We start from the raw sequence: 24591 nt of genomic DNA on the forward strand, positions 1-24591 counted from the left end.
GCTCAACGTACATGACACCCTCACACGCTTTGGACAGAGCACAAAGGCAGCTTCTGTAGGTGTAACATTGACATTAATAACGAAAGGAGTTCATGCACGTGCCCTGCACCCGTGCCAACTTACTCAGTGGCTAATTGTTTGGCCTTACGGGCCCTTTGACTACGTCTACGTGGTTCCCCAGACGGTACAGCAGAACTGGAGGTGGACTCCTGTGATTCCTGCCCTTTGACACAGGATCCCTTTGGCGGCCGTTTCCTGGGGCGTCCTGGCCTAGATGGGCCAGGCTGCGGCCCGGGCGACTGGGATGGCGAGCTGCCAGCCTGTCCTGCCTGTTGCCCACCCGATGCACCTGGGACGGAAGGGGGGGAGTCCGAGGTGTCACGGTGTACCGGGACCTCCCCTACAGGGGGGAGCCAGGACAGACCACACCACCTCCTCCTCCCTCGGGGTGCCCGATGGCCCCCAGGCCTCTACATGGGTGGGGGATGCGAACGGACTGGCCATCCGACGCCCCCCCGACATCTGGCGCTGCCAGTCCTGGAGGCCCGTGCTGGTATCGACAGGGGTCAGCAGGTTTGCAGCCATGGAGCCCAGGGGGTTGGCAAACCCTGTCTGTGACTGTGCAACGCCGGCTCGCACATGGCCACTGGCGCCGATGCCCTCAGCGATGGCCTGTTGAGACTGGGCCATGGCCTGCAGAGACTGGGCCATGGCCTGCAGAGACTGGGCTATGGCCTGCTGAGACTGGGCCATGGCGTTGAGCGCCTCTGCCATCTGGCGCTGGCACTGGCTCATGGCCTCCTGTGAGAGGGCAGCCATGTCCTGGGCCACAGACGCCGCCTGCACGGAAAGCCCCAGGCCTCGCAAACCGTTCCCCATGTCTTACACCGTCGCACCCATTGCCTCCACCGCGGACGCCACCCGTGCAGTGTCGGCCTGGGTGGCACGCATGACCGGCACCACTCCCAGCTCCTGGATGCGGGTGGACTCCTCCACCTGCGACTGCAGCCGCCGCAAGCCGGCCGTCACCCTCTTCGCTCGTCTCCGGGTCGGTGGTTGCATCGGATCTATGTGTGGGTGTGGTAACTCCAGGAACCCGGGATCCATCTGGGCGGCAGATGTTCGCTTGGGCTGAGCTGCCCTCCGACCGCCCGGCCCCTCTGCTGCTCCTACCTCCACCTGCTGTACCGGGACGGCTGTGTTGTGCGCACCAGTGAGTGTACCAGACGCCTCATCACTAAAGTGCCCAACCGAGGTGAGTGTTTCTGCGATGGTGGAGGGTGTTGGTGACAGCAGTGGCGTTGTGGCGTGCTCTTTGTCCCACTCTGAGTCCATGGCATTTTGGGGTGGGGGTTCGTCTCCGCCCATCCACTCTGAGTCACTGTCCGGTATTTCGTCTTCCTGGGTAGTGCTGTCCCGGGTAGTGCTGTCCCGGGTAGGGGTGTCCCGGGTAGGGGTGTCCTGGGTAGTGGTGTCCTGGGTAGTGGTGTCCTGGGTAGTGGTGTCCTGGGTAGTGGTGTCCTGGCTCGGCTGTGACGGGGGCCTGTGGCTGCCCCTCTCGTCGCTGGGTGGCACACGCTTGCGTCGTCGCACCCGCACGTGACGGGGGCGTCGTCTCCCTGTTGCTCCAGGTCTCTCCGTCTCCCATGGTCTCCAAGGGACATCCTGCGGGCGTCGTATGCCGGAGGGTCCGGGTCTATCCGTCTCCCGTGGTGTGCGAGGGGCATCCTGCGGGCGTTGCATGCCGGAGGGTCTGGGTCTCTCCGTCTCCCGTGGTGTGCGAGGGGCATCCTGCGGGCGTCGCATGCCGGATGGTCCGGGTCTCTCCGTCTCCCATGGTGTGCGAGGGGCATCCTGTGGGCGTCGCATGCCGGAGGGTCCGGGTCTCTCCGTCTCCCGTGGTGTGCGAGGGGCATCCTGCGGGTGTCGCATGCCGGAGGGTCCGGGTCTCTCCGTCTCCCATGGCCTCCGAGGGGCATCCTGCGGGCGGTCTGCATCTGCGGGGATGGGTGCCTCGACATTTGGTCCTGCGATACACAATGAAGCATGCATGGTTAGACACGCAGGCAGTGATCAGGTGATATGGGGGAGGGGGTTATAGGGGAGGGGGGATATGGGGGAGGGGGGATATGGGGAGGTGGGATATGGGGTATATGGGGGAGGGGGGATATGGGGGAGGGGGGATATGGGGGAGGGGGGATATGGGAGAGGGGGGATATGGGGGAGGGGGGATATGGGGGAGAGGGGATATGGAGGAGGGGGGATATGGGGAGGGGGGATATGGGGGAGGGGGGATATGGGGAGGGGGGATATGGGGGAGAGGGGATATGGGGGAGGGGGGATATGGGGGAGGGGGGATATGAGGGGGGGATATGGGGGAGGGGGGATATGGGGGAGGGGGTATATGGGGAGGGGGGATATGGATATCGGGCGGGGGGGATATGGGGGAGAGGGGATATGGGGGAGGGGGTATATGGGGAGGGGGGATATGGATATCGGGCGGGGGGGGATATGGGGGTGGGGGGATATGGGGGAGGGGGTATATGGGGAGGGGGGATATGGATATCGGGCGGGGGGGGGGAGGCTCACCTTGCCTGCTCTGACGAGGTTGTTCACCTTCTTGTGGCACTGGGTGCCTGTCCGTGGTGTCAGGGCCGCAGCGGTGACGGCCTCTGCCACCCCCCTCCACAGACACCGGCTGTGGCGTGGGGCAACTCTGCGGCCGTGCCCGGGATACAGGGCCTCCCTCCTCTGCTCCACTGCGTCCAGGAGCGCCTCCACATCCCATGACTGGAACCTCGGGGCTGAGCGGCGGCCAGCCATCCAGTCAGGTGTTCCGGTGGGGCGTTCCGGTCGGGTGGGGGGGAGCAGCGCGGCCTTATGAGCCGTCACGCCGTGCGGCGTGTATGACGCTGCACAGCGTGAACCACGTGAGCAAGCGCGGATCCCGTCACGTCGCTGCTAGCCCATTTCGGGCCGGAGACTTTGCAACCATTTTTCCGGCGTGACGCAAGTCAGATTTGCGCCGTTTTTTGCGCCGATCGGCGGACTTTGCGCCGATAACGGAGAATTTCGCCCCAGGTGTTTCACAGAAGCGTTATTGAACAAAATTGAATCATAAGGAGACATTTGGACATGTAACTGAGTTATAAAGGTAAGTTATAAGAAGCATCTTAAAGGAGGAGACATAGAGTGAAAGACAGATTGGTTTATCGAGGGACGTATGGGGCCTAGGGCTTAGGCAGATGAAGTCACAGTTACTAATGTTGGAGCCATGAATGCCAGATTTATGCAGGTGGCCAAAGTTAGAGAAGCATGAAAATCAGAACTGCAGGAGATTACAGAGATAGGGAGGGAAATCCAGGGCTGCAGGAGGTTACAGAGATAGGGAGGGAAATCCGGAGCTGCAGGAGGTTACAGAGATAGGGAGGGAAATCCAGGGCTGCAGGAGATTACAGAGATAGGGAGGGAAATCCGGAGCTGCAGGAGGTTACAGAGATAGGGAGGGAAATCCGGAGCTGCAGGAGGTTACAGAGATAGGGAGGGAAATCCGGAACTGCAGGAGGTTACAGAGATAGGGAGGGAAATCCGGAGCTGCAGGAGGTTACAGAGATAGGGAGGGAAATCCGGAACTGCAGGAGGTTACCGAGATAGGGAGGGAAATCCGGAGCTGCAGGAGGTTACAGAGATAGGGAGGGGAATCCAGGGCTGCAGGAGATTACAGAGATAGGGAGGGAAATCCGGAGCTGCAGGAGATTACATAGATAGGGAGGGAAATCCGGAGCTGCAGGAGGTTACAGAGATAGGGAGGGAAATCCGGAACTGCAGGAGGTTACAGAGATAGGGAGGGAAATCCAGGGCTGCAGGAGGTTACAGAGATAGGGAGGGAAATCCGGAGCTGCAGGAGGTTACAGAGATAGGGAGGGAAATCCAGGGCTGCAGGAGGTTACAGAGATAGGGAGGGAAATCCAGGGCTGCAGGAGATTACAGAGATAGGGAGGGAAATCCGGAGCTGGAGGAGGTTACAGAGATAGGGAGGGAAATCCAGGGCTGCAGGAGGTTACAGAGATAGGGAGGGAAATCCGGAGCTGCAGGAGGTTACAGAGATAGGGAGGGAAATCCGGAACTGCAGGAGGTTACAGAGATAGGGAGGGAAATCCGGAGCTGCAGGAGGTTACAGAGAAAGGGAGGGAAATCCGGAGCTGCAGGAGGTTACAGAGATAGGGAGGGAAATCCAGGGCTGCAGGAGGTTACAGAGATAGAGAGGGAAATCCGGAACTGCAGGATATTACAGAGATAGGGAGGGAAATCCAGGCTGCAGGAGATTACAGAGATAGGGAGGGAAATCCGGAGCTGCAGGAGGTTACAGAGATAGGGAGGGAAATCCGGAACTGCAGGAGGTTACAGAGATAGGGAGGGAAATCCGGAGCTGCAGGAGGTTACAGAGATAGGGAGGGAAATCCGGAACTGCAGGAGATTACAGAGATAGGGAGGGAAATCCGGAGCTGCAGGAGGTTACAGAGATAGGGAGGGAAATCCGGAACTGCAGGAGATTACAGAGATAGGGAGGGAAATCCAGGGCTGCAGGAGATTACAGAGATAGGGAGGGAAATCCAGGGCTGCAGGAGATTACAGAGATAGGGAGGGAAATCCGGAGCTGCAGGAGGTTACAGAGATAGGGAGGGAAATCCGGAGCTGCAGGAGGTTACAGAGATAGGGAGGGAAATCCGGAACTGCAGGAGGTTACAGAGATAGGGAGGGAAATCCAGAGCTGCAGGAGGTTACAGAGATAGGGGGGGAAATCCAGGGCTGCAGGAGATTACAGAGATAGGGAGGGAAATCCGGAGCTGCAGGAGATTACAGAGATAGGGAGGGAAATCCGGAGCTGCAGGAGGTTACAGAGATAGGGGGGGAAATCCAGGGCTGCAGGAGATTACAGAGATAGGGAGGGAAATCCAGGGCTGCAGGAGATTACAGAGATAGGGAAGGAAATCCGAAGCTGCAGGAGATTACAGAGATAGGAGGGAAATCCAGGGCTGCAGGAGATTACAGAGATAGGGAGGGAAATCCAGGGCTGCAGGAGATTACAGAGATAGGGAGGGAAATCCAGGGCTGCAGGAGGTTACAGAGATAGGGAGGGAAATCCAGAGCTGCAGGAGGTTACAGAGATAGGAGGGAAATCCAGGGCTGCAGGAGATTACAGAGATAGGGAGGGAAACCCAGGGCTGCAGGAGGTTACAGAGATAGGGAGGGAAATCCGGAGCTGCAGGAGGTTACAGAGATAGGGAGGGAAATCCGGAGCTGCAGGAGGTTACAGAGATAGGGAGGGAAATCCGGAGCTGCAGGAGGTTACAGAGATAGGGAGGGAAATCCGGAGCTGCAGGAGGTTACAGAGATAGGAGGGAAATCCAGGGCTGCAGGAGATTACAGAGATAGGGAGGGAAACCCAGGGCTGCAGGAGGTTACAGAGATAGGGAGGGAAATCCAGGGCTGCAGGAGGTTACAGAGATAGGGAGGGAAATCCGGAGCTGCAGGAGGTTACAGAGATAGAGGCCGGGATTCTCCGATCCCGCGGCCAAGTTCTGACGCCGGCGTCAAAAGCGGCACGAGCCAACTCCAGGGTCAACGGGCCGCCAGGCCCGGGTATGCACCCCTTCCTAGGGGGCTAGTACGGTGCTGGAGTGGTGTCCGCTGCTCCAATGCTCGGAAGCCGGAGCGCCACGGCCGGCGCGAGTCCGCGCATCCGCACCACAGCCGGCGCGAGTCTGCGCATGTGCGCCACGGCCGGCGTGAGTCCGTGCATCCGCACCACGGCCGGCGCGAGTCCGCGCATCCGCACCACAGCCGGCGCGAGTCCGCGCATCCGCACCACAGCCGGCGCGAGTCTGCGCATGCGCGTGGGTTCCCATCTCTGCACCGGCACCCAGGCAATATGGCAGAGCTCTACATGGGCCGGCGTGGAGGAACATAGACATCCCACGGAACTAACCCACCCGCCGATCGGTAGGCCTCGATCGCGGGCCAGGCCACTGTGGAGGCCCCCCCCGGAGTCGGATCCCCTCGCCCCCCACCAGGACGGCTCCCGCAGCCAGAACTCCGACGTCCCACCAGGTGGGACCATACGTAACCCACACTGGCGGGACTCGGCCGAACTAGGCAGGCACTCGGCCCATCGAGCCGCGAAGAATCGCCTGGGGGGGTGGGGCGCTTTCAACAGCCTCCGATCGGCGCGGCAGCGATCCCATGGGTGCCGCAGAATTGGCGCGCAGAATCGGCGCGGGGCGGCGTGGCGCGATTCTCGCACCCCCCCCCCCCACCCCCCCCTGGCGATTCTCCGACCCGGTGCGGGGTCGGAAAATACCGGCCAGGGAGGGAAATCCAGATCTGTAGGAAGTTACAGAGATAGGGACAGAAATCCAGGGCTGCAGGAGTTACAGAGCTAGGGAGGGAAATCCTGGGCTGCAGGAGATTACAGAGCTGTCAGGAATGATGCTCATCTTGGGGTCAGATTGGACAACAAGGTTGTGATCAGTTTGGTTCAGTCTCCGATTGTGCTGAGGGTGGATGAGTTAGATGAGTTAGTGGCTGGAGGATGGAGTTTTGTGCGTTTGTGTGAGGACCGAAGGCAGATGTCTTCAATCTTCATAGTATTTATTGGGGGTAGACTCCTGCTCACCCAGTACTGCCTGTCGAGCAAACAACGTATTGTCTGATGGAGGGCATGAGGCAAGGTGGAGGATGTTTGTGACCATGTTTTGAAAAACAATGTATTGTCTGCTCAAGAAACAAAATCTTCCTAATCCCCCCGCCATCCAATGAGATGATAAAATTCCTGTGAAATGCAATGAACTTACCAGAAACTCAAAAACATTTATTTTGTTGCTCTTCCACTTAAATCAGTCTGTTAGGGAATGTGAACGGTCACAGGAAAGGTGGCATTCCTCCTGGAAGTTTGGAATTTGGCACTTTGAGACCGAATAAAGGCCACTAAGCCTGCAACTTGCCCCCCCCCATCCCCCCACTTCATCTCCTCCAAGATCACCACAAATGCAGAGAGATGCCCGAAAATGACTTAAAAAGCAGAAGAAAAGGCAGAGTTTGCAAGAGTCTGGAGAGAAAAAAAACGAGGCGGCCGATACACGGAGCAAGGCGGAGCGGGCCACAACTGAGCGGATTGGGTCGCCTTGCCCACGGGGCACTACCCACCAATCAGCCAGTGGATGGAACCCCTGACGCAGGAGCTCCTAAAACACAGAGATGCTATTAAACACCATCATGGCCATGGTGAAGCCGGTGGTCGGGGATGCCCTGGCCCTCTTTAAGGAGGCTCTAGAAAAGATGGAGATGCAGGAAACAACGCTAAGCGATGATAAGGGAGCTGGAAAAAGCAGAGATTGACCAAAGCAAGCAAATCGCCTCATTGGAGACAGAGGTGACAAGGCTGGTAGCAACCCAAGTAACACAAAGGGCAGCACGGTAGCACAGTGGTTAGCACTGTCGCTTCACAGCTCCAGGGTCCCAGGTTCGATTCACGGCTTGGGTCACTGTCTGTGCGGAGTCTGCACGTTCTCTCTGTGTCTGCGTGGGTTTCCTCCGGGTGCTCCGGTTTCCTCCCACAAGTCCCGAAAGGCATGCCGTTAGGTAATTTGGACATTCTGAATTCTCCCTCCATGTACCCGAACAGGATCCGGAATGTGGCGACTAGGGGCTTTTCACAGTAACTTCATTGCAGTGTTAATGTAAGACTACTTGTGACACTAAAGATTATGATTTAAAAATTATTTTTAAAAAGATTATAAAATAAACACTCGGGAAAGGTGGAGGATCAGGAGAACCAGCCGCGCCACCAGAATCCCCACATTGTGGGCCTACTAGGGGGCAGGAACCCCACAGAGTACATGACCCAGATGCTGGGTATGCTGGTCGGGTGGGGGGGGGGGGGGCGGTGGGGAGGGGGGAAGAACGCCCCCAAACCCCCAGAGGTAGATAGGGATCACAGGTCACTCCGGCCGAGGCCAAACACAGGAGAGAAACCAGGGGTCATCATTGCAAAGCTGCACCGGTACCAGGATCGAGAGAGAATCCTGGATTGGGCGAGACACATACTGCCTTGTAAATGGAAGGGACACTTGATCCAGGTATACCAGGATAATGGGGCAGACCTGGCTAATGCCGAACCAAATTCATTGCAGCCAAGGCAGCCTTGTACAAGAGGTTCGGGATGCTGTATCCGGCCAAGCTCTGGGCAACCTTTCAAGGAAAGGAACATTATTTCACCACACCAGCCGAAGTGGACAAATGTGTGTGCAGACACAGACTTGGAAGGCAGCAGCAGTGAGGACAAACTTTAAAGGACAATTGCACGGGAGAAAACTGTCTCGTTTTCAATCTGTTACCAGTCCCAGGAAGGGGCACCACACAAGCGAGCAGACTAGCACAGGGAAGTATGGGGAATGGCGGTGATGCGGCAGAGCTGCCAACAAAGAGGAAGTACCTGGCAGAAGGTGGGGGGGGTGGGTAAAACTCTAGGCAGGGGGAAGAAGTGGGGGGGGAGGCATGGGGCGGGGGAGAATTTGGGGGTGGAAAGCCCACAGGTGGGAGATGGGGACAGGAGGGGTAGATAAACCCCAAGGGAGGAATCAGGGTGTAGAAGGGAGGGGGAAGGGGGGTGGGTAGAGTGCTGGTTATGACAGGTAGCACATGGTGACAGCAGGAACAAGAACACCAAAAACGGCCATCTGGGATGGCACCCAAACAAAACCCCGGAGTGGAGGGGCATATCCACATGGAGAATATAGCAATAATGGCCGGCTTGGATGGCCCCTGGTCAAAGGGAAACCCCAGGGCACAGGGGCACATCCGCATGGTGAGTATGGTTGACCCCAACAGGAGGGAGGGACAGAAACCCCCCATCAGAATAGTCACGTAGAACATTAAGAGACTTAACGACCCAGTGAAAAGATCCAGAGTCTTTATCCATTTGAAAAGTCTGAAGGCCAATGTAATCCTCCTCCAAGAGACACACCTGAGGCAGAAGGACTGACTGAGGGTAGGAAAGAGCTGGGTAGGACAGACATACCAGTCGTGTTACAGGACGAGGGCTAGGGGGGTGGTCATACTGCTCAATAAGAGGACTGCATTCACAGTGATAAAACCAGTTACAAACCCAGGGGGACAGTATGTCATGGTTAGCAGTGTCCTGGAAGGGGCACCAGTGGTCCTCGCAAACGTGTATGCTCCCAACTGGGATGACATAGGATTCATAAAGAAAACTATGGCAGAAATCCCGGACATAGTGTTGCTCGTTGTGGCTTTACTTAATTTGCTCTGTTTTATAACCTTTGCTCTAGAGTCGCCAGGTATCTTTATGATACCACCACGAGGTTCAAGTTCAAGTGCTGATCAATAACTCAATACACCAGTTAGTAAGTTTCAAATCAAAACACATTTATTATACACAGTCAATCACTACTCATGTATAAAACTCTACTTACTAGACTATCTCTAACACTAAGAGGCCTATACTTAGCTTTGGAACTGGCCCACCAGGTCAGGGGAACAAATGGCCTTTCGTTCGATTCTGAGTCTGCAGGCTTCAAAGCTGGTATAGACTGGTAGCTAGGAGCACCTATCTCGTAGCGTGCGTTGACTGGAGACTTACTTGGTTGGTGCAGCTGCTAGGCAGGTCACGGTCAAGGGTTGTTTTGAGCTGCTGAGAGGCCCTGCCAAGAAGGATGAATTGAACTTGGGGACTCTATTTTATAGTCCCCAGGGGCTTCGCGCCCTTTTGGGCGGACCCCGTACCTGGTTCCAAGTGATTGGACTAAGTTCTGATCACTTGGATCGATTTCTCCAATACTGGAGCTGTTCCCTGATCGCTGGGCAGTTCCTAAGTGTCCGTTGGCCTTCCTTTGTCTTGGCTCATGCTGGCACCGAGGAGTCTGGCTTGGCCTTGTTTATCTTAACTGTTTCCAATTGTTCCCGGGGATCGCTCATCAATATGTAGATGGTTGTTAGTTTCAGTGCTGTCTGGGTTCCTGCAAGTTCTGATATACAGGAAACTTTGCCCCTGCTTGTTTTTCCTGCGTTTGACTGAATTTCCCTGCATTCTTAGCGGATCCCCATTTTAAAGTCGGGAAGTGGCTAACCGAGGTGGCTACACTAGACCCCCACCAACTCATTATGGGGGAGATTTTAACTGTGTACGGGACCTACGGACAGAGAGATCCAACCCAAAGCAGGGAAACAGTCAAGCATGGTGAGAGAGCTGAACGCCTTCATGCAGTAGATGGGGGCGGTGGACTAATGGAGGTTCACACATAGGGAGAGGGAGTTCTCCTTCTTCTCCCAAGTCCACAGGCTCTACACTAGGATTGACTTCTTTGTAGTGGGGAAACCGATGCTTCCAGGGATAGTAGGAGTGGAGTACTCCGCAATAGCAATCTCTGACCATGCTCCACATTGCGTGGATGTGAGGTTGGAGATGGGCTGGGCTCAATACCCCTCATGCAGGCTGGACACTGCTCTCCTCGCCGATAAGACATTCTGTGAGTGGATATCACAAGCCATTGATGGGTATGTAACTACAACCAGAATGGGGCGGTCTGACTCTTCACATTCTGGGAGGCACTGAAGGTGGTGATAAAGGGGGAAATTATTGCTTACAGGGCGCTCAAAGATAGGAAGTAGAGGGCAGCTCGGCAACAGCTGGTCGACTCCATATTGGAGGTGGAGGTGCTCCACGGCCCCGATCATGGCACAGACGAAAAAGCTACAAATTGACTTTGACTTGCTCTCCACTGGGATGGCAGTGCACCAGCCCGCCAGACACGAGGGAACTTATATGAGCATGGAGGCAAAGATAAGAAGGGCTTTGTCAAGGGCAGACAGCTAACATCAAACATCAGGTGCTTGCTGAATGTGCTCATGATCCCATCCAGGGAGGGAACACCGGAGGTGATCATCTCCCTGGACTCAAAGGCCTTCGACAGGGGCAAATGGAAGTACCTCATAGAGGTACTGGAACAGTTTGGGTTTGAGCCAGAGTTCACCTCGTGGATGAAACTGCTGTACATGCTCCCATTGCCAGCTTATGGTCAAACACCACCAGCTCTGGATACCTCCTGCTTCACAGAGGCATGAGGCAGGGAGCCCCTTATTGGTCTAGTAATCAAGCCACTGGCGCTCACTCTCAGAGCGGCGAAGGGTGGAGAGGTATCCAAAGGGGAGACAGAGAACATAGAGTCTCACTCTATGCAGATGATCTGCTCCTCTACATCTCGAACGCCCTGGCCAGCATGAAGGATAATGAAACTCCCAAAGGAATTTGGAGCCTTCTCACATTACAAACTTAACCTGAATAAGAGCAAAACCTTCACAGTGGATCTGCAGGGGGCAGGAGCAGAGCTGGGGAGGCTGCCGTTCAAACTGGCCCAGCCCAAATTCCAATACCTGGGGATCCAAATGGCCCACAACTTTACACAGATCCACAAATGGAATCTGACAAGTCTGGTGGAGGAAATGAAAAAGAACCGGCAGAGGTGGGACACACTCCCACTCTCCCTGGTAGGGAGATTGCAGATGATCAAGATGAACATACTGTCCAGGTTCCTCTTCCTGTTCAGATCCCTCCCCCACCAACTCATTCCCGATCTACATCCCCAAGGCCTTTTTCACCACACTGCACAAACTAATCATGGTGTTTGTTTGGGGAGGGAGCAGCCCAAGGTTTAGGAAGAAGGTCCTACAAAGGAGAAGAAATGTGGGAGGCCTGACCCTCCCGAACCTCCAGTTCTACCACTGGGCGGCCATTGCATAAAGGGAACAAGGATGGGTCAAGGAACCAGGATCGGAGTGGGTCAGAGTGTAGGAGACCTTGGGTACAGGAACATCCTCCGAGCGCTGGACACAACCGCACTCTCATCACCCCCAGCCAGATACTCAAAAAGCCCAGTGGTGGTGGCCAGGTTCCGGTTGTGAACCAAATGAGGCAGCACTTTGGACTACCCGAAATGTCCACCATGGACCCCAACTGCAATAATCACAGGTTCCCTCCACAACAATGGACGCCTCCTTCAAAAGGTGGACTCAGGACGATGGGACACGGACGGTAGAGTAGTGACTCCAGGATAACTCACGGATAAGTTCCAACTCCCGAGCTGGAACAGCCTGAGATACATGAAGGTGAAAAACTTCCTCCGCGAGGAAGCAACGACATTCCCCAGATACCAGGACACTTATTGCTAGAAGGACTATTGAACATGGGTAAACTAGGAAAGGGGAACTGTGCAGGCATGTATGGATGACTTTTGGAGGAGGTATGTTCACCCCTGGATGAGACGAGAAAGAAGGTGGAGGAAGAGCTAGACAAGGAAATAAGAGGCAGACTCTGGACAGAGCACTGCACAGAGCAAACTTCACCTCCATGAGTGCAGGACTGAGCCTAACACAGCTAAAGGTGGTGCACAGGGCACGAATGAACGGGTTCTTCCCAGAGGTGGAGGACAAGTGTGAATGGTGCCAGGGTGGCCTGGCCTGCCCCAGACCTGTCGGGTACTGGACATCCTTCTTTGAGACCATGTCCAGGGTTATGGGAGTGAGGGTGGAGCTGTTTGCACTGGTGGAGGTCTTTGGGATTCAGAGCAGCCAGAGCTCTTCATGGGGAGGGGGGCTGACGCCCTAGCCTTTGCCTCCCTGATCGCCTGCCGGAGGCTCCTGCTTGGCTGGCAATCAGCAGCAGCATCCAAGGCTGCGGACTGGCTGTCCGACCTGGCGGAATTCCTCAGGCTGGATAAAAGAAAGTACGCCATCCGAGGATCGGAAGAAGGCTTCCACAACACATGGAAGCTACTCACCAACTTGTTCAAAGAGCTGTTTATAACCAGCAACTAATAAAGTAGGGAGGGGGCCCAGGACAAGTCACAAAATAAAGAAGAGAAAGGAAGGGGAGAAGAACACGAGGACGGGGGAAGGGGGGCTGCAAAAGCACCCAAGAAAAAACATGGGACAGGTGGAGAAGAAAACCGCAAGCATTTTTTTATTGTAAATTACTATCTGATTCGCGGTGGCTGCAAATTTTTGTAAATATATCTGTTGGTCTTGTCCTGATATGTAAAGTCTGCAACGAAATGTTAAAACCCTAATAAAAATATTTTCTAAAAAATCAGTCCGTTCGCAGCCCTATTGTCATATTTGACCCCAACATGAGCTTCTGCACATACTTGTGCCATCGATAAAACCATCTATTTTCACACCTGTAACATCATCCAAACTCACCCCTACCTCAGCTCATTAGCTGCTGAAACCCTCGTTCATGCCTTTGTTACCTTAGGACTTGATTAATCCAATGCACTCCTGGCTGATCTCCTCATTTTGCCCTCTGAAAACCTGAGACCACCACCTTTCCATGTGTCTTAACTGGCATCAAATATTCTTCCCCCAAATACCCGTGTTCACTAATCTGGTTCTCATCCTTGTTTTCAAATCCCTCCATAGTCTCACCTTCCCTATCACTCTTGGTCCACAATCTGCCAAGATATATGTGCTAATTGTAGCTTCTCCATCATCCCTGCATTCCATCGCTCTCCGATCAGTGGCCATGCCTTGAGCTGCAAAGGTCCTGAGCTCTGGACTACCTTCCCCACACTCTCTACATGTTTTCTCTCCTTTGAGACAATCCTTAAAACATACTTCTTTAACCAAGTTTTTGGTCACCTGACCTCACATCTCTTATGTGATTTACTGTTCATAGAATCCCTACGGTGCAGAAGGAGGCCATTCGGTCCATTGTGTTTGCACTGACCCTTTGAAAGAGCACTCCGTCCAAGTCCACTCCTCCGTTCTATCCTTTTTTAAAAATATATTTTATTGCAAACATGTAGCAAAACAGGTTACAGCAAATTAACACACCGGAAAATATACTTCCCAGCAATCAATTATACAGTCTGTACAGATTTTTTCCCTTTTACACCCCCCCTTGTGACGAGCAGTTCCTCAAATACGGTCACATCCCCTACCTTTTCTCAAACCCCTCTGCAGAGCCCTTTAACTCATACCTTATCTTCTCTAACTGCAGGAAGTCGTACAGGTCACACAACCAGCCGCTACCCCGAGTGGCAATGCCAGCCGCCAATCCAGTAAAATTCGCCTCCGTGCAATCAGAGAAGCGAAGTCCACGACATCGGCCTTCCTCCTTTCCATGAGCTCCGGCTTCTCTGATACCCCAAATATCGCCACCAAAGGGTCCTGGTCCACCTCCTCCTCCACTATCCTGGCTAAGACCGCGAACACTCCCACCGAGATTCTTCCCAATTTTTTGCAACCCCAAAACACGTGCACATGATTTGCTGGCCCCCGCCAACATCTCTCACACTCATCTGCTACCCCTGAAAGAACCCACTCATTCTCACCCAAGTCAAATGGACCTTGTGCATCACCTTAAACTGTATCAAGCTCATCCTTGCACAAGATTTCTCATTTACCCAATGTAGTGCCTCACTCCAGACTCCCCAATTGATCTCCCCTCCCAACTCCGCCTCCCATTTCTCCTTGATCTTCACCACCCGCTTGCCTTCCTGCTCTCCCAGCCACTTGTATATATCCTGAATTCTTTCCTCCCCTTCCACATCCGGAAGCAGCAGTCGCTCCAGCAGGGTGTATCCCAGCAACCTAGGGAACCCCCTCAAGACCTTTTGCGCAAAGTCCCTAACCTGCAGATACCAGAACTCACTCCCCTTTGGCAGCTCTACCCTCTCCCTTAGCTCCTCCAGACTGGCGAACCCTATCTCCAAGTACAGATCCCTCACCTTGACCAGCCCCACTTCCCTCCATTTCCTGTACACACTATCCATCCCCCCTTGGCTCAAACACATGGGCTGGAATTCTCCGAGCCCGTGCCGGGTCGGAGAATCACCGGGGGGGCTCGAGAATCCCGCCACTCCGCTCCGGCGCCAGGCCGCCGATTCTCCGGTGACCGGAGAATCGGGGCCAATCACGCCCACGCAGACGGCGCGGCACCGGTCGGGGGCCGTTGAAAGCAGCCCCCGCGATGAATCTCCGCGCTGTATGGGCCGAGTGCCCGCCTAGTTCCACCGAGTCTCGCCGGTGTGGTTTGCATATGATCCCACCCGGCGGGATCTCGGTGTCCAGGCTGCGGGGGCCATCCTGGTGGGGGGGGCGGGGGGGAGACGACTCCGGGGAGGGCCTCCACGGTGACCAGGCCCGCGATCGGGGGCTACCGATCAGCCGGCACGCTCATTCCGGGGGGGGTGGCCTATGTTCCTCCGCGCCGGGCCCCTGTAGCACTCTGCCATGTTGCCCGGGGGCCGGCGCGAAGACGGCCATGGCGCGCATGTGCAGACCCACACCGGCTGTGTCGTGTGTGCGCAGACCCGCGCCGGCCATGTAGGGCCGACTTTCGGTGCCGGAGCAATGCACAGCACTCCGGCGCCATTCTAGCCCCCCGAGAGAGGGGAGAATGACCGGGCCTGGAGGCTGTTGACCCCGGCGTCCCTCGTACTGGGTCTGACACCGGCGTCAACACTTGGCCGGGATTTCGGAGAATCCCGGCCATGATTCTTGCACAGCGGTGTTGGCACCAACATCCCTTCCACCCCAAAATGACACCTCAACTGATTCCATATCTTCAGCATGGGCTCCCCGAATACCTACTCGGAGCCATCACCCTGTTCTATCCTAATAACCGCTAAACCTAACCATCTTTGGACACTAAGAGCAATTTTAGCATGGCCATTCCACCTATCCTGCACATCATTGGACTGTGGGAGGAAAGCGGAGGAGCCGGAGGAAACCCGGCAGACACAGGGAGAACGTGCAGACTCCGCACAGACAGTGGCCCAAGGCCGGAATTGAACCCGGGACGCTGGCGCTGGGAAGCAGCAGTGCTAACCACTGCCTGATTATAATATAAAATATATTTTTTACAATGCTCCTGTGAAGCGACGTGTTACTTATCATGTCAAAGGCACTTCATAACTTTAAGTTGCTCTTGTTTGCAACGTTCGTTTTTGCCAGATGCGTGGGCGGGCGGAGACAAGGGGTCTTGTAGTAGCTGAGATTGGATGTGCAGTTCACAAGACAAATAAACGAACAGTCTCCCCTCCTTACCCCCCCCCCCCCCCGTGCTTGCCCATCTCACTGAGCTGAGTGTGCAGGCAGCCTGCTGGGCCGCCCCTCTTGTTGCAGAGTTGGCGCAGGCGCTCTGTGCTGCAGGCTGAGTGGCTGCTGTCCGGCTAGCTGGCTCCTCGCAGGGATTGCAATGCGCTGAGAGCCAGCGAGAGGAAGAGGAGGGAGGACGGCGCCGCTCACAAACACACACACCAAACACACTCCATCAGACCCCCCCCCCCCCCCCACACACACACACACACCCTTCTGCAGCGAGACACGTTTAGGAGGGCAGGTAAAAAAAAAACATGAGAAATCAGTGTGAGGAAGCTGCAAATGGTTGGCGCGGTGCGAGTGTATCGCTGGCTGTGTGGGGAAAGGGATTGTAACCGGGCTCGGTGTGGGCTGGCAGCGCCGGCCTGCCTGCCTTACACAGGAGAGGGGTAGCTTTCGCTGCCAGCTCCGGAGAAAGGTTGGAATTGTTGCTTTTAGAAGTTCCCCAGCTGCAATGCAAACTTTGGTTTCAGATTTGTGTGAGATCGATTGGCAACACCAACTATTTGTGTTGAATTCCACACTTTGATCTACATGTGTTTATTCTGAGTACAGTGTAGAGGTGGCCGAGAGGCGGAGTCTGTGGTGTAGAAATGTTTTAGAAGCAATGGGAACACGCTACAAGGTGGTCTGTTTTTTTTTGATGTGGGTGGGGTTAGTTATTGCTGGGTGGGATTAGATGGAGGATTGCAGCTGGATTGGGATTGAGTGGCGTGTTTGCAGCAGGTCGCTGTTCAAGTTTCAGGCCACCTCCAGCCAGCACTTGTTCCCTGTTGTGGATGGGGGTTTCAGCACCTTGGAGAGTTACACCAGCAGCTCGCCGTGCTTTGAGTTCGTGATAGTGCCATCGACTGCAGTAGGAGGCGTCCTCATCTTTAGACTTAACAAATTGTGTTCAAAATGTAGAGCAAAAGTGTAACTGTAAAGGGAAAATAATCGCCAGAATACGATTTGGTTTGTTCTGCATGTTCTGCCGATCGCTTAAGCAGCCTAATGCTTGAGTCTGAAACTGGCGTTTAAATCAGGTTGACAGAAGATACTTTGGAAATGTTCACACCGTTTATACATAATTCATAGGGTAACCAGGCGGGACTGTTATCTGCAGTTGGGTGAAAGTTTGAGGTCCCAATATTTGTAATTTAACTTATAATTTAAAAGTTACTCAAGCTTGAATTTTGCAATACAAATTGTCTAATTATCCAAATTATCTAAATGCTTACAGTATCCAATTTTTGTGATGTCGGTATGGTGGGGAAATGTTTCTCTAGGCATTCTGTTATATGTTGTATGTATGAAGAAAATTAGGGCCAAGTATGTTGTGGCCTGATCTCCACAGTAAGACCTAATTGTATCTCTTAACTTTTTCACAAGCTAGGGAGCAGTTCTTTTGAAGAAGGTAGTTTTGTACTTTTAATCAGGGCATGACCTTTGATATTGATTACAAGAGTACAACAATTTGGTGGTAAATATTGCAGTTTTTGCAGTTCTTTAACAATCCGTGTAGCAAAATTCTACCCACCAGTTGACCAGCTGACGATGGTGATAGCTTCAGGCAAGTGGTGAAAGGAATAATCCAAAAGATAGGCTTACAGGAGGTTTTTGAAGAAAGGATGGGCGGAAGTAAAGTGGAAGGCATGGAGGGAGACTGACAGAGTATGAAGCAATGATGTCTGAGACTGAAGCAGAGTAAATCAGATGCAGTGCCAGCCAAAGTCAGAGTGTCAAGGGTAAAAATGGCTGAAAGTGTTGGGAGCACATTTCAGAAATAGATGAGAACAGAATTTTGAACTCAATTTGTTGTGGGTGAAGAACGAATGCTTATAGGTAAGGACACAGGTGCTGGATTACAGGCAACGGAGCTCTAGATGCATTGCAGTTTATGGAGGATAGAACTAGAGGAAATGGTAAAGAAAAAGTGATTAAGCCTGGGGATGATGGAAATGTGAATGAGGAACTCACTGGTTTAAAATCTAAAGGAAACTCAGTGGAATGGATTAGAGGAGAAGTGGAATGAGCTGATTTTAGTGATAGGGTTTGAAGATCAACAGTTTCAAACAGAACAACAAAGTTGTACAACTGTGAGGTTCAGCCTGAGGGAAGTGATCAGGGAATGGGATGAAAACTTAAGCTAGTTTGCAGAGATTTTCACAGAAGTCTTGCGTACACTAAGCTGAAGAACTTTATTGCTTATCCATTAGAACAGTAAGAATGAGCAGTTCAAAATATGGCTGGAGAAATGGAGTAGGAAGGGGAGCTTTAGATTTCTGAGGCATTGGGACTGGTTCTGGGGCAGCTATGACATGTACAAGGACAGATTACAGCTTAACAGGACTGAGACTAATTGCCTTGTGGGGAGGTTTGCTAGTGCTGGTTGGGAGGGATGATACTCCATTGGCAAGGGGTGGGAACCGGAGGGGAAAATCAGAGTGGAGAGGAGAAAAAGTGTCAGTGATAGAGAATTATTTACTGATAAGGAGGGTGTATCAGAGAGCAGTATCAAGGTAAATAAAATACTTGGAGAGTTTGATAGAATTAAGAGTAGGCAATAGTAAGTCATTAGATGGGGGTCAGAGTAAAGGGGGAAGAAACAAAGCCTAAACAGGGTTAATGTGCATGTATGTGAACACACACAGTGTGGTTAATAAGACTGGTGAACTACAGGCACAGGTTAACAAATTGAATTATAATATGATTGCTATAATGGAGACCTGTCTCAAAGAAGGGCAGGACTGGGTGTTAAATATTCCTGGGTACAAGGTGTTTAAGAAAGACAAGAAAGGAAGAAAAGCTCATGACTGAACACTGAGAAACTTTCAAAGAAAACATTTTGCAGGCAATGTTATGGTATATTCGCTAAAGGGGAAATGGAGAACAAGTAAATCCAGAGTGCCCAGGATGACAAGAGAGATAGAAGTGGAGATGAACAGGAAGAAGTGTGTGTATGACAGATAGAAAATTCACTGGAGAATCAGGCTTAATGTACAAGAGCTAGAGGGGAAGCGAAAAAAAGAACTAATAAGGAAAGCAAGGAGAGAGCATGAGAAGAGACTGGCAGCTAACATAAAAGGGAATTCTAAGGTCTTCCATAAGCATGTAAATAATGAAAGGGTGAGAAAGTGTAGGGCCGTTTAAGGATAAGGAAAATGGGACTTGTGCATGAAGGCAAGAGAAATAGCGAAGGTATTAAACAAAAACTTTGCATCTGTCTTCACAAAGGAAGACGATGCTACTCAGGCTGAGGTGAGAGAAGAGGTAACTGGTACACGTGAGGAATTTACAATTGAGAAGGAGGAGGTGTTAGAAAGGCTATATTTACTTAAAACAGATAAGGTACCAGGGGCGGATGAGATGCATGCAAGGTACTAAGAGAAGTAAAATTTGTAATTGCAGAGGCACGAGTGATAATCTTCCAGTCTTCCTTAGACACAGGGGTGGGTGCTAGCGGACTGGAGAGTTTTTGTGCAAGGATGATACCAGCAACTACAGACCAATCAGTTCAAATTCAATGGTAGAGCAACTTCTGGAAGCTATAGTTTGGGACAAAATCAATAGTCAGTTAGCCAAGTGCAGGATAATTAAGAAAAGCCACATGGATCCATTTAGGGAAAATCATTTTCGACTAATTTGCTGGAATGTTTTGAGGATGTAACAAAGAAGATTGATCAGGACAACGCTGTTGATGTGGTTCGTATGGATTTTTAAAAGGCATTTGATGCAGTGCCACACAACAGACTTGTGAGCAAAATTCTAGCTCATGGAATAAAAGGGAAAGTAGGCACTTGGATACGAAACTAGTTGAGTGACAGGAAACAGAGTGATAAATGATTGTTTTTCAGAATGGAGGAAAGTTTGTAATGGAGTTCCCAGGGGCTAATGTTGGGACGCTTGCTCTTCCTGACATATATTCATGACCCAGACTGTGGTGTTCAGGGCATGATTTCAAAATTTGTAGATTACATGAAGATTGGAAATGTTGTCAACTATGATGAGGATAGTCTTGAACTTCAAAATGATGTAGTCTCCTAACAATATTAACTTTCAATTAAATGGTTCCTTTAAGTTAGAAAAGCTTCCCATTGCACTTGGCAGAGGTATGAAGGAAAAATGATTGCTGACCCAAAGGAAAGAAAGATTAGGAAGACTGACCTAATGATTGAGGTACATTTTAATAATGACCCTTAAAGGAGGAGGGGGAGGTAGGGAACAAGATAATTTACTGCTTGCTCACCATTTGCAATGATGGCAGGTAAGCCTGTATAGAATTGGGAAATAAATATATATAGGACACCCTCTTCCATGAACACCATTTCTTTTGTACTGCATGTGCTAATTGTTATGTCAATGCCAAAATGTCAAAATTTTATTCTCGTTGACCAATTGATCAAAAATGAGTAACTTTGCATTTGCGATTCAGTCACACGCATACAAACAGATTGTCATTCTGGCCGAATTTTCATACACAGAGAACTATTTCCACCACTAGATTAAAAAGCTCATTAAATATGTAGCATGCCTTTTGCTTCAAAAGTAATAGTCATTGGAATCAAGTTATAGATCTGAAGCTTACTTTCATAATAACCTCAATCTGGTGATATATCAAGTTACATTTTTATTACATGTTGTGGTTAGGATTGCAAATCCATTTCATATCGTTCTGTAGATTCTGTTTCTTTATTGCCAAAGTTGAGAGAAAAACCTTTTCAAATAAACCTATATCTCCACGAGCAGTGGCAGATCGTCCATGAACTACTTGTTGCTAGGATAGCTTACTTGATCATTTCCTGTTAATACAAATTGAACGGTTGAGAGACAGAGTTAAAACAAATTATTATTTATTCACACAAGTCAGTAATCTTTATGGTAAATCATGGGTCAAAGTACTTAATGCAAAGTGCAAGTACTTAACTCTAATTTTCTTCTGACAAACATGTGGCTGTCAATAACATTTGTGGCTGTCATGGTTACAAGAGGAATAAAAGAGGATCGTTTTGGTCTGTTTTAAAATGTGCTACTTCAGTAGCATATGGCTTATCTTCTAGTGTTGTGGTACGGTAATAGAATTAGACCAGCTAAATGCGACTTCAGTTTGGGGGAATCTTTGGGAATATTTGTATTGGCTCACCTACTTGTTGGTCAAACTTCAGTTCTTTGTGATTGACAGTTTGGAATGCAGCTGTAAAGGATGAGTTTGTGTGCCGAGATCTGCCAGTCAGAGAACTCTAACTACAACGCAGAGGGGTTGCAGCAACGCTATGGAGTCCGATCATATCTGCATCAGTTCTATGAAGACTGTACGGCATCAATCTGGGAGCATGAGGATGATTTTCAGATTAAGAAATCCCCAAGCAGGTGGAGCTCTGTCCTCTGGAAGGTAAGCATGATATTGTTTTCAATATTTAATCAACTTTTAAACTCAGTGGCCCAGAAATTGCTGGAAAATAATTGCAAGTTCATGGCTTCTGCTATTATTGGTGCATTATACTGAGGGGAAGAGGTACGCCAAGTGTTCAGATCTGCCATGTATTGCTGGACGATTTTCACTGTTAATCCTTCCGAAACGTGAGAAAAATGGCTATAGTGTGTCTTTTAATTGCTGAATGTGCACGGCTAAAATTAATGTATTTCGCTACAGCCACAGACAGCTGGTAATTCATGTCATAAGGACCTTGTTAATGATGTGATTTAGGGTCCTGACATATCACTCAGCCTTGGGGGCTCTGAAAGGGAACAATGGAAGTATGGAGTCTCACCCTTGCAAGTAGCAAATTGTTCTTAGACGCCTTTAAAATTAAACATTTAAATTATTTCTCATGTTTCTTTTCTGCCTTTTCTCTCTCTCCAAATCCAATCTGGCTTTCCCAATCAAATCCCTTCGTTTTTCTCTTTCCATATCTAACTTGACTGAGATCTACTCATTTCCACCTCCATTGTTTGCTGTTTCTTTCTCGATCCTTAAATTTCACTACTTAAAGAGCTAAACCATTGGACAGGAGGCCCCAGATGCCCCATTGATACTACTGTGCCATTATCAATTCAGATTTGCTGCAATTTGTGGTATACAAATTAAATAACTTGATGGGTAAGGTAAAAACAAATCCTCCATGAAATGCACTACTCCAGCAATGTTTGTGCAAAAAGGAACATTTATGCATTAAAAATATTAAATGCATGTGTACTTCCTGATTGCAAGCTTTTAGTTCTAATTTTCACCTTTTCCTATTATACAGTCCTCTGTAATTATATTGGATTGGATTTGTTTATTGTCACGTGTACTGAGATACAGCGAAAAGTATTTTTCTGCGATCAACTCAAACAGATCATTTAGTACATGAAAAGAAAATACATAATAGGGCAACACAAGGTACACAATGAATATATAGACACCGGCATCGGGTGAAGCATACAGGAGTGTAGTATTAATCAAGTCAGTCCATAAGGGGTCGTTTAGGAGTCTGGTAACAGCGGTGAAGAAGCTGTTTTTGAATCTGTTTGTGCGTGTTCTCAGACTTTTGTTTCTCCTGCCCGATGGTAGAAGTTGGAAGAGTGGGAGTAAGCCGGGTGGGAGGGGCCTTTGATTATGCTGCCCCCTTTCCAATGGCAGCGGGAGGTGTAGATAGAGTCAATGGATGGGAGGCAGGTTTGTGTGATGGACTGGGCTGTGTTCACGACTCTCTGAAGTATCCCCTGACTCGCAGTTGCAGTGTAATATCTTCATTTCCTAATTCTAAGCTCCCTGGTCTGCACCACAGAAAGAATTCTTAACTGGAACCAACTCTATTCCTCTGTTTTCTGTTATTTAACTGTATCGATACAAGATCGAAGCATTGTACAAACAAATTAGGACAGAATGTATGGTATTAATATGGGAATCTACTTACATTACCCCCAGTTGGATCAAGAGCTGTCCAGGCAGGCTAACTATCCATTTGAAGGTACTTTAACAACAATTGTAAGTAGCTGCTGACTGGATTTTGCTCTAACACATTGATAAGAGTTGCCAAGTTACATTGGTACTTCTGTAATACTATTGGGACAGAAACAGAGAAGCAAATGAGCCACAATTCATATCAGATCTTGTATAATATTGTTCAGAAACAGAAAAATTGCAGCGACCTGTTTTCTTGAACAGGGAAGACAATTTATTTCCAAAGGTACTAACGCGTTAAGGCATTACATGTTTCATTAACATTTGAATACACCCAATAAAGATGTAAATTAGCACAATCTCATGAATACAAAAGAGGCCTTGAGGCATAAAATAGGTCAGTCTGCCCTTTCAAGACAGATTCAAAATGTTAATTGCCGCAGTTATGACAGAAAAGTCCTTCATTTAGTGTGTTGTAATTTTGTGCTTGTGACTGTAGAATAGGCACTATTTTTGGTTATTGTAACTGTAAATGGTTTGCTGTACTGGTGGGGTATAAATCCGAGCTGTAAGTGTTTTGTTATTGTGATTTTGTAGGTCGGACTCATGGCTGGGACCACCATACTTCTGATAGGAATGGCAGTGATTACAGCTGGCTACCTGCTACTACCAAAGATTGAAGCATTTGGAGAGGAGAAGGAGAATTTTCTGGTAGTGGATGGTCACGCTGTCCAGTTCAATGTGGCACTGGACATCTGTAAGCTGGCAGGGGCCATCCTCTTTTGCATTGGGGGGGTGATAATGGCTGCTTGCCTCCTGATGTCCACGTTGGCCACAAGTTACTCCAAGGAAGAAAAATACCTCCAGCAGAAGTTTAAAGAGAGAATTGTCGACCCCCAAACTTCCTTCCAGCCCATCACCAAGGCACCAGCTCCAGGTGAAAATAAAATCCCCATCACTTTATCCAAAGTACACAATGTGCAGCCCACATTGGAGAGCTAAAGTGCAAATATTAAACATTGCATAGGCCATTGTAAATTAGCTATACCAGAAGAAACCTTTTTAAATGTTTTGTCAATTTTTTAGAGGTTTAGAGAGGCAGCATAAGTGTTCAACTGCTGAATTGCAGATTCATGCCTTCATTCAGTGAAATATGTAAGAATCTCAGTTAAGACTCAGATTTGTATCTTAGTTGTACTTTCACTGTGTTACGTGGACTGGGTAGACTTGTTTACCCCAGAAAACCTGTCGGCCAACATCAGGATGCAGATACAGACCCCTGAACGCTCCAACTTGCAAATGATTTTGTTTCCAAGTCTCATATGTGAAACGGCTTTTCTGTGTACTTGAAATGAATTAAATAAAGTATGAGCGATGACATAACTGAAATTCGAAGCTGTTAGTCTTGCTTTAAGACGAAACAAGACCAGCTAGGTGAAAATGAACGGAGGTGCTGCTCACGGGTTGTGACTAACCCACACAGGTGAAACAGAGTGGAGGAATCTGCATTCTGCGGCTCACTGTGTAGTGCTGTACTTGCAGTGGCT

The 24591-nt window shown here is 50.4% G+C and overlaps 1 protein-coding gene across 5 annotated transcripts in view; it reads left to right on the forward strand.

Annotated features, from left to right (window-relative positions):
- Positions 1 to 24433, forward strand: part of nrsn1 (neurensin 1) — a 237836-nt gene extending 213403 nt beyond the window's left edge. The window contains exons 1-3 of one of the 5 annotated variants that reach the window (XM_072509711.1): positions 16354 to 16420; positions 21341 to 21550; positions 23642 to 24433. In XM_072509711.1, coding sequence (XP_072365812.1) covers positions 21362 to 21550; positions 23642 to 24046 — 594 coding nt within the window. In that variant the 5' untranslated portion in view covers positions 16354 to 16420; positions 21341 to 21361 and the 3' untranslated portion in view covers positions 24047 to 24433. Of the gene's footprint in view, positions 1 to 16353; positions 16421 to 16459; positions 16598 to 16911; positions 17036 to 21194; positions 21551 to 23641 lie in introns of those variants that run through there. The other 4 variants (XM_072509715.1, XM_072509713.1, XM_072509714.1 and 1 more) reach the window with 4 other exon arrangements.
- Positions 24434 to 24591: the final 158 nt, after the last annotated feature.

The sequence above is a fragment of the Scyliorhinus torazame genome, chromosome 6 (genome assembly GCF_047496885.1).
Source record: "Scyliorhinus torazame isolate Kashiwa2021f chromosome 6, sScyTor2.1, whole genome shotgun sequence".
Lineage (NCBI taxonomy): Eukaryota > Metazoa > Chordata > Chondrichthyes > Carcharhiniformes > Scyliorhinidae > Scyliorhinus > Scyliorhinus torazame.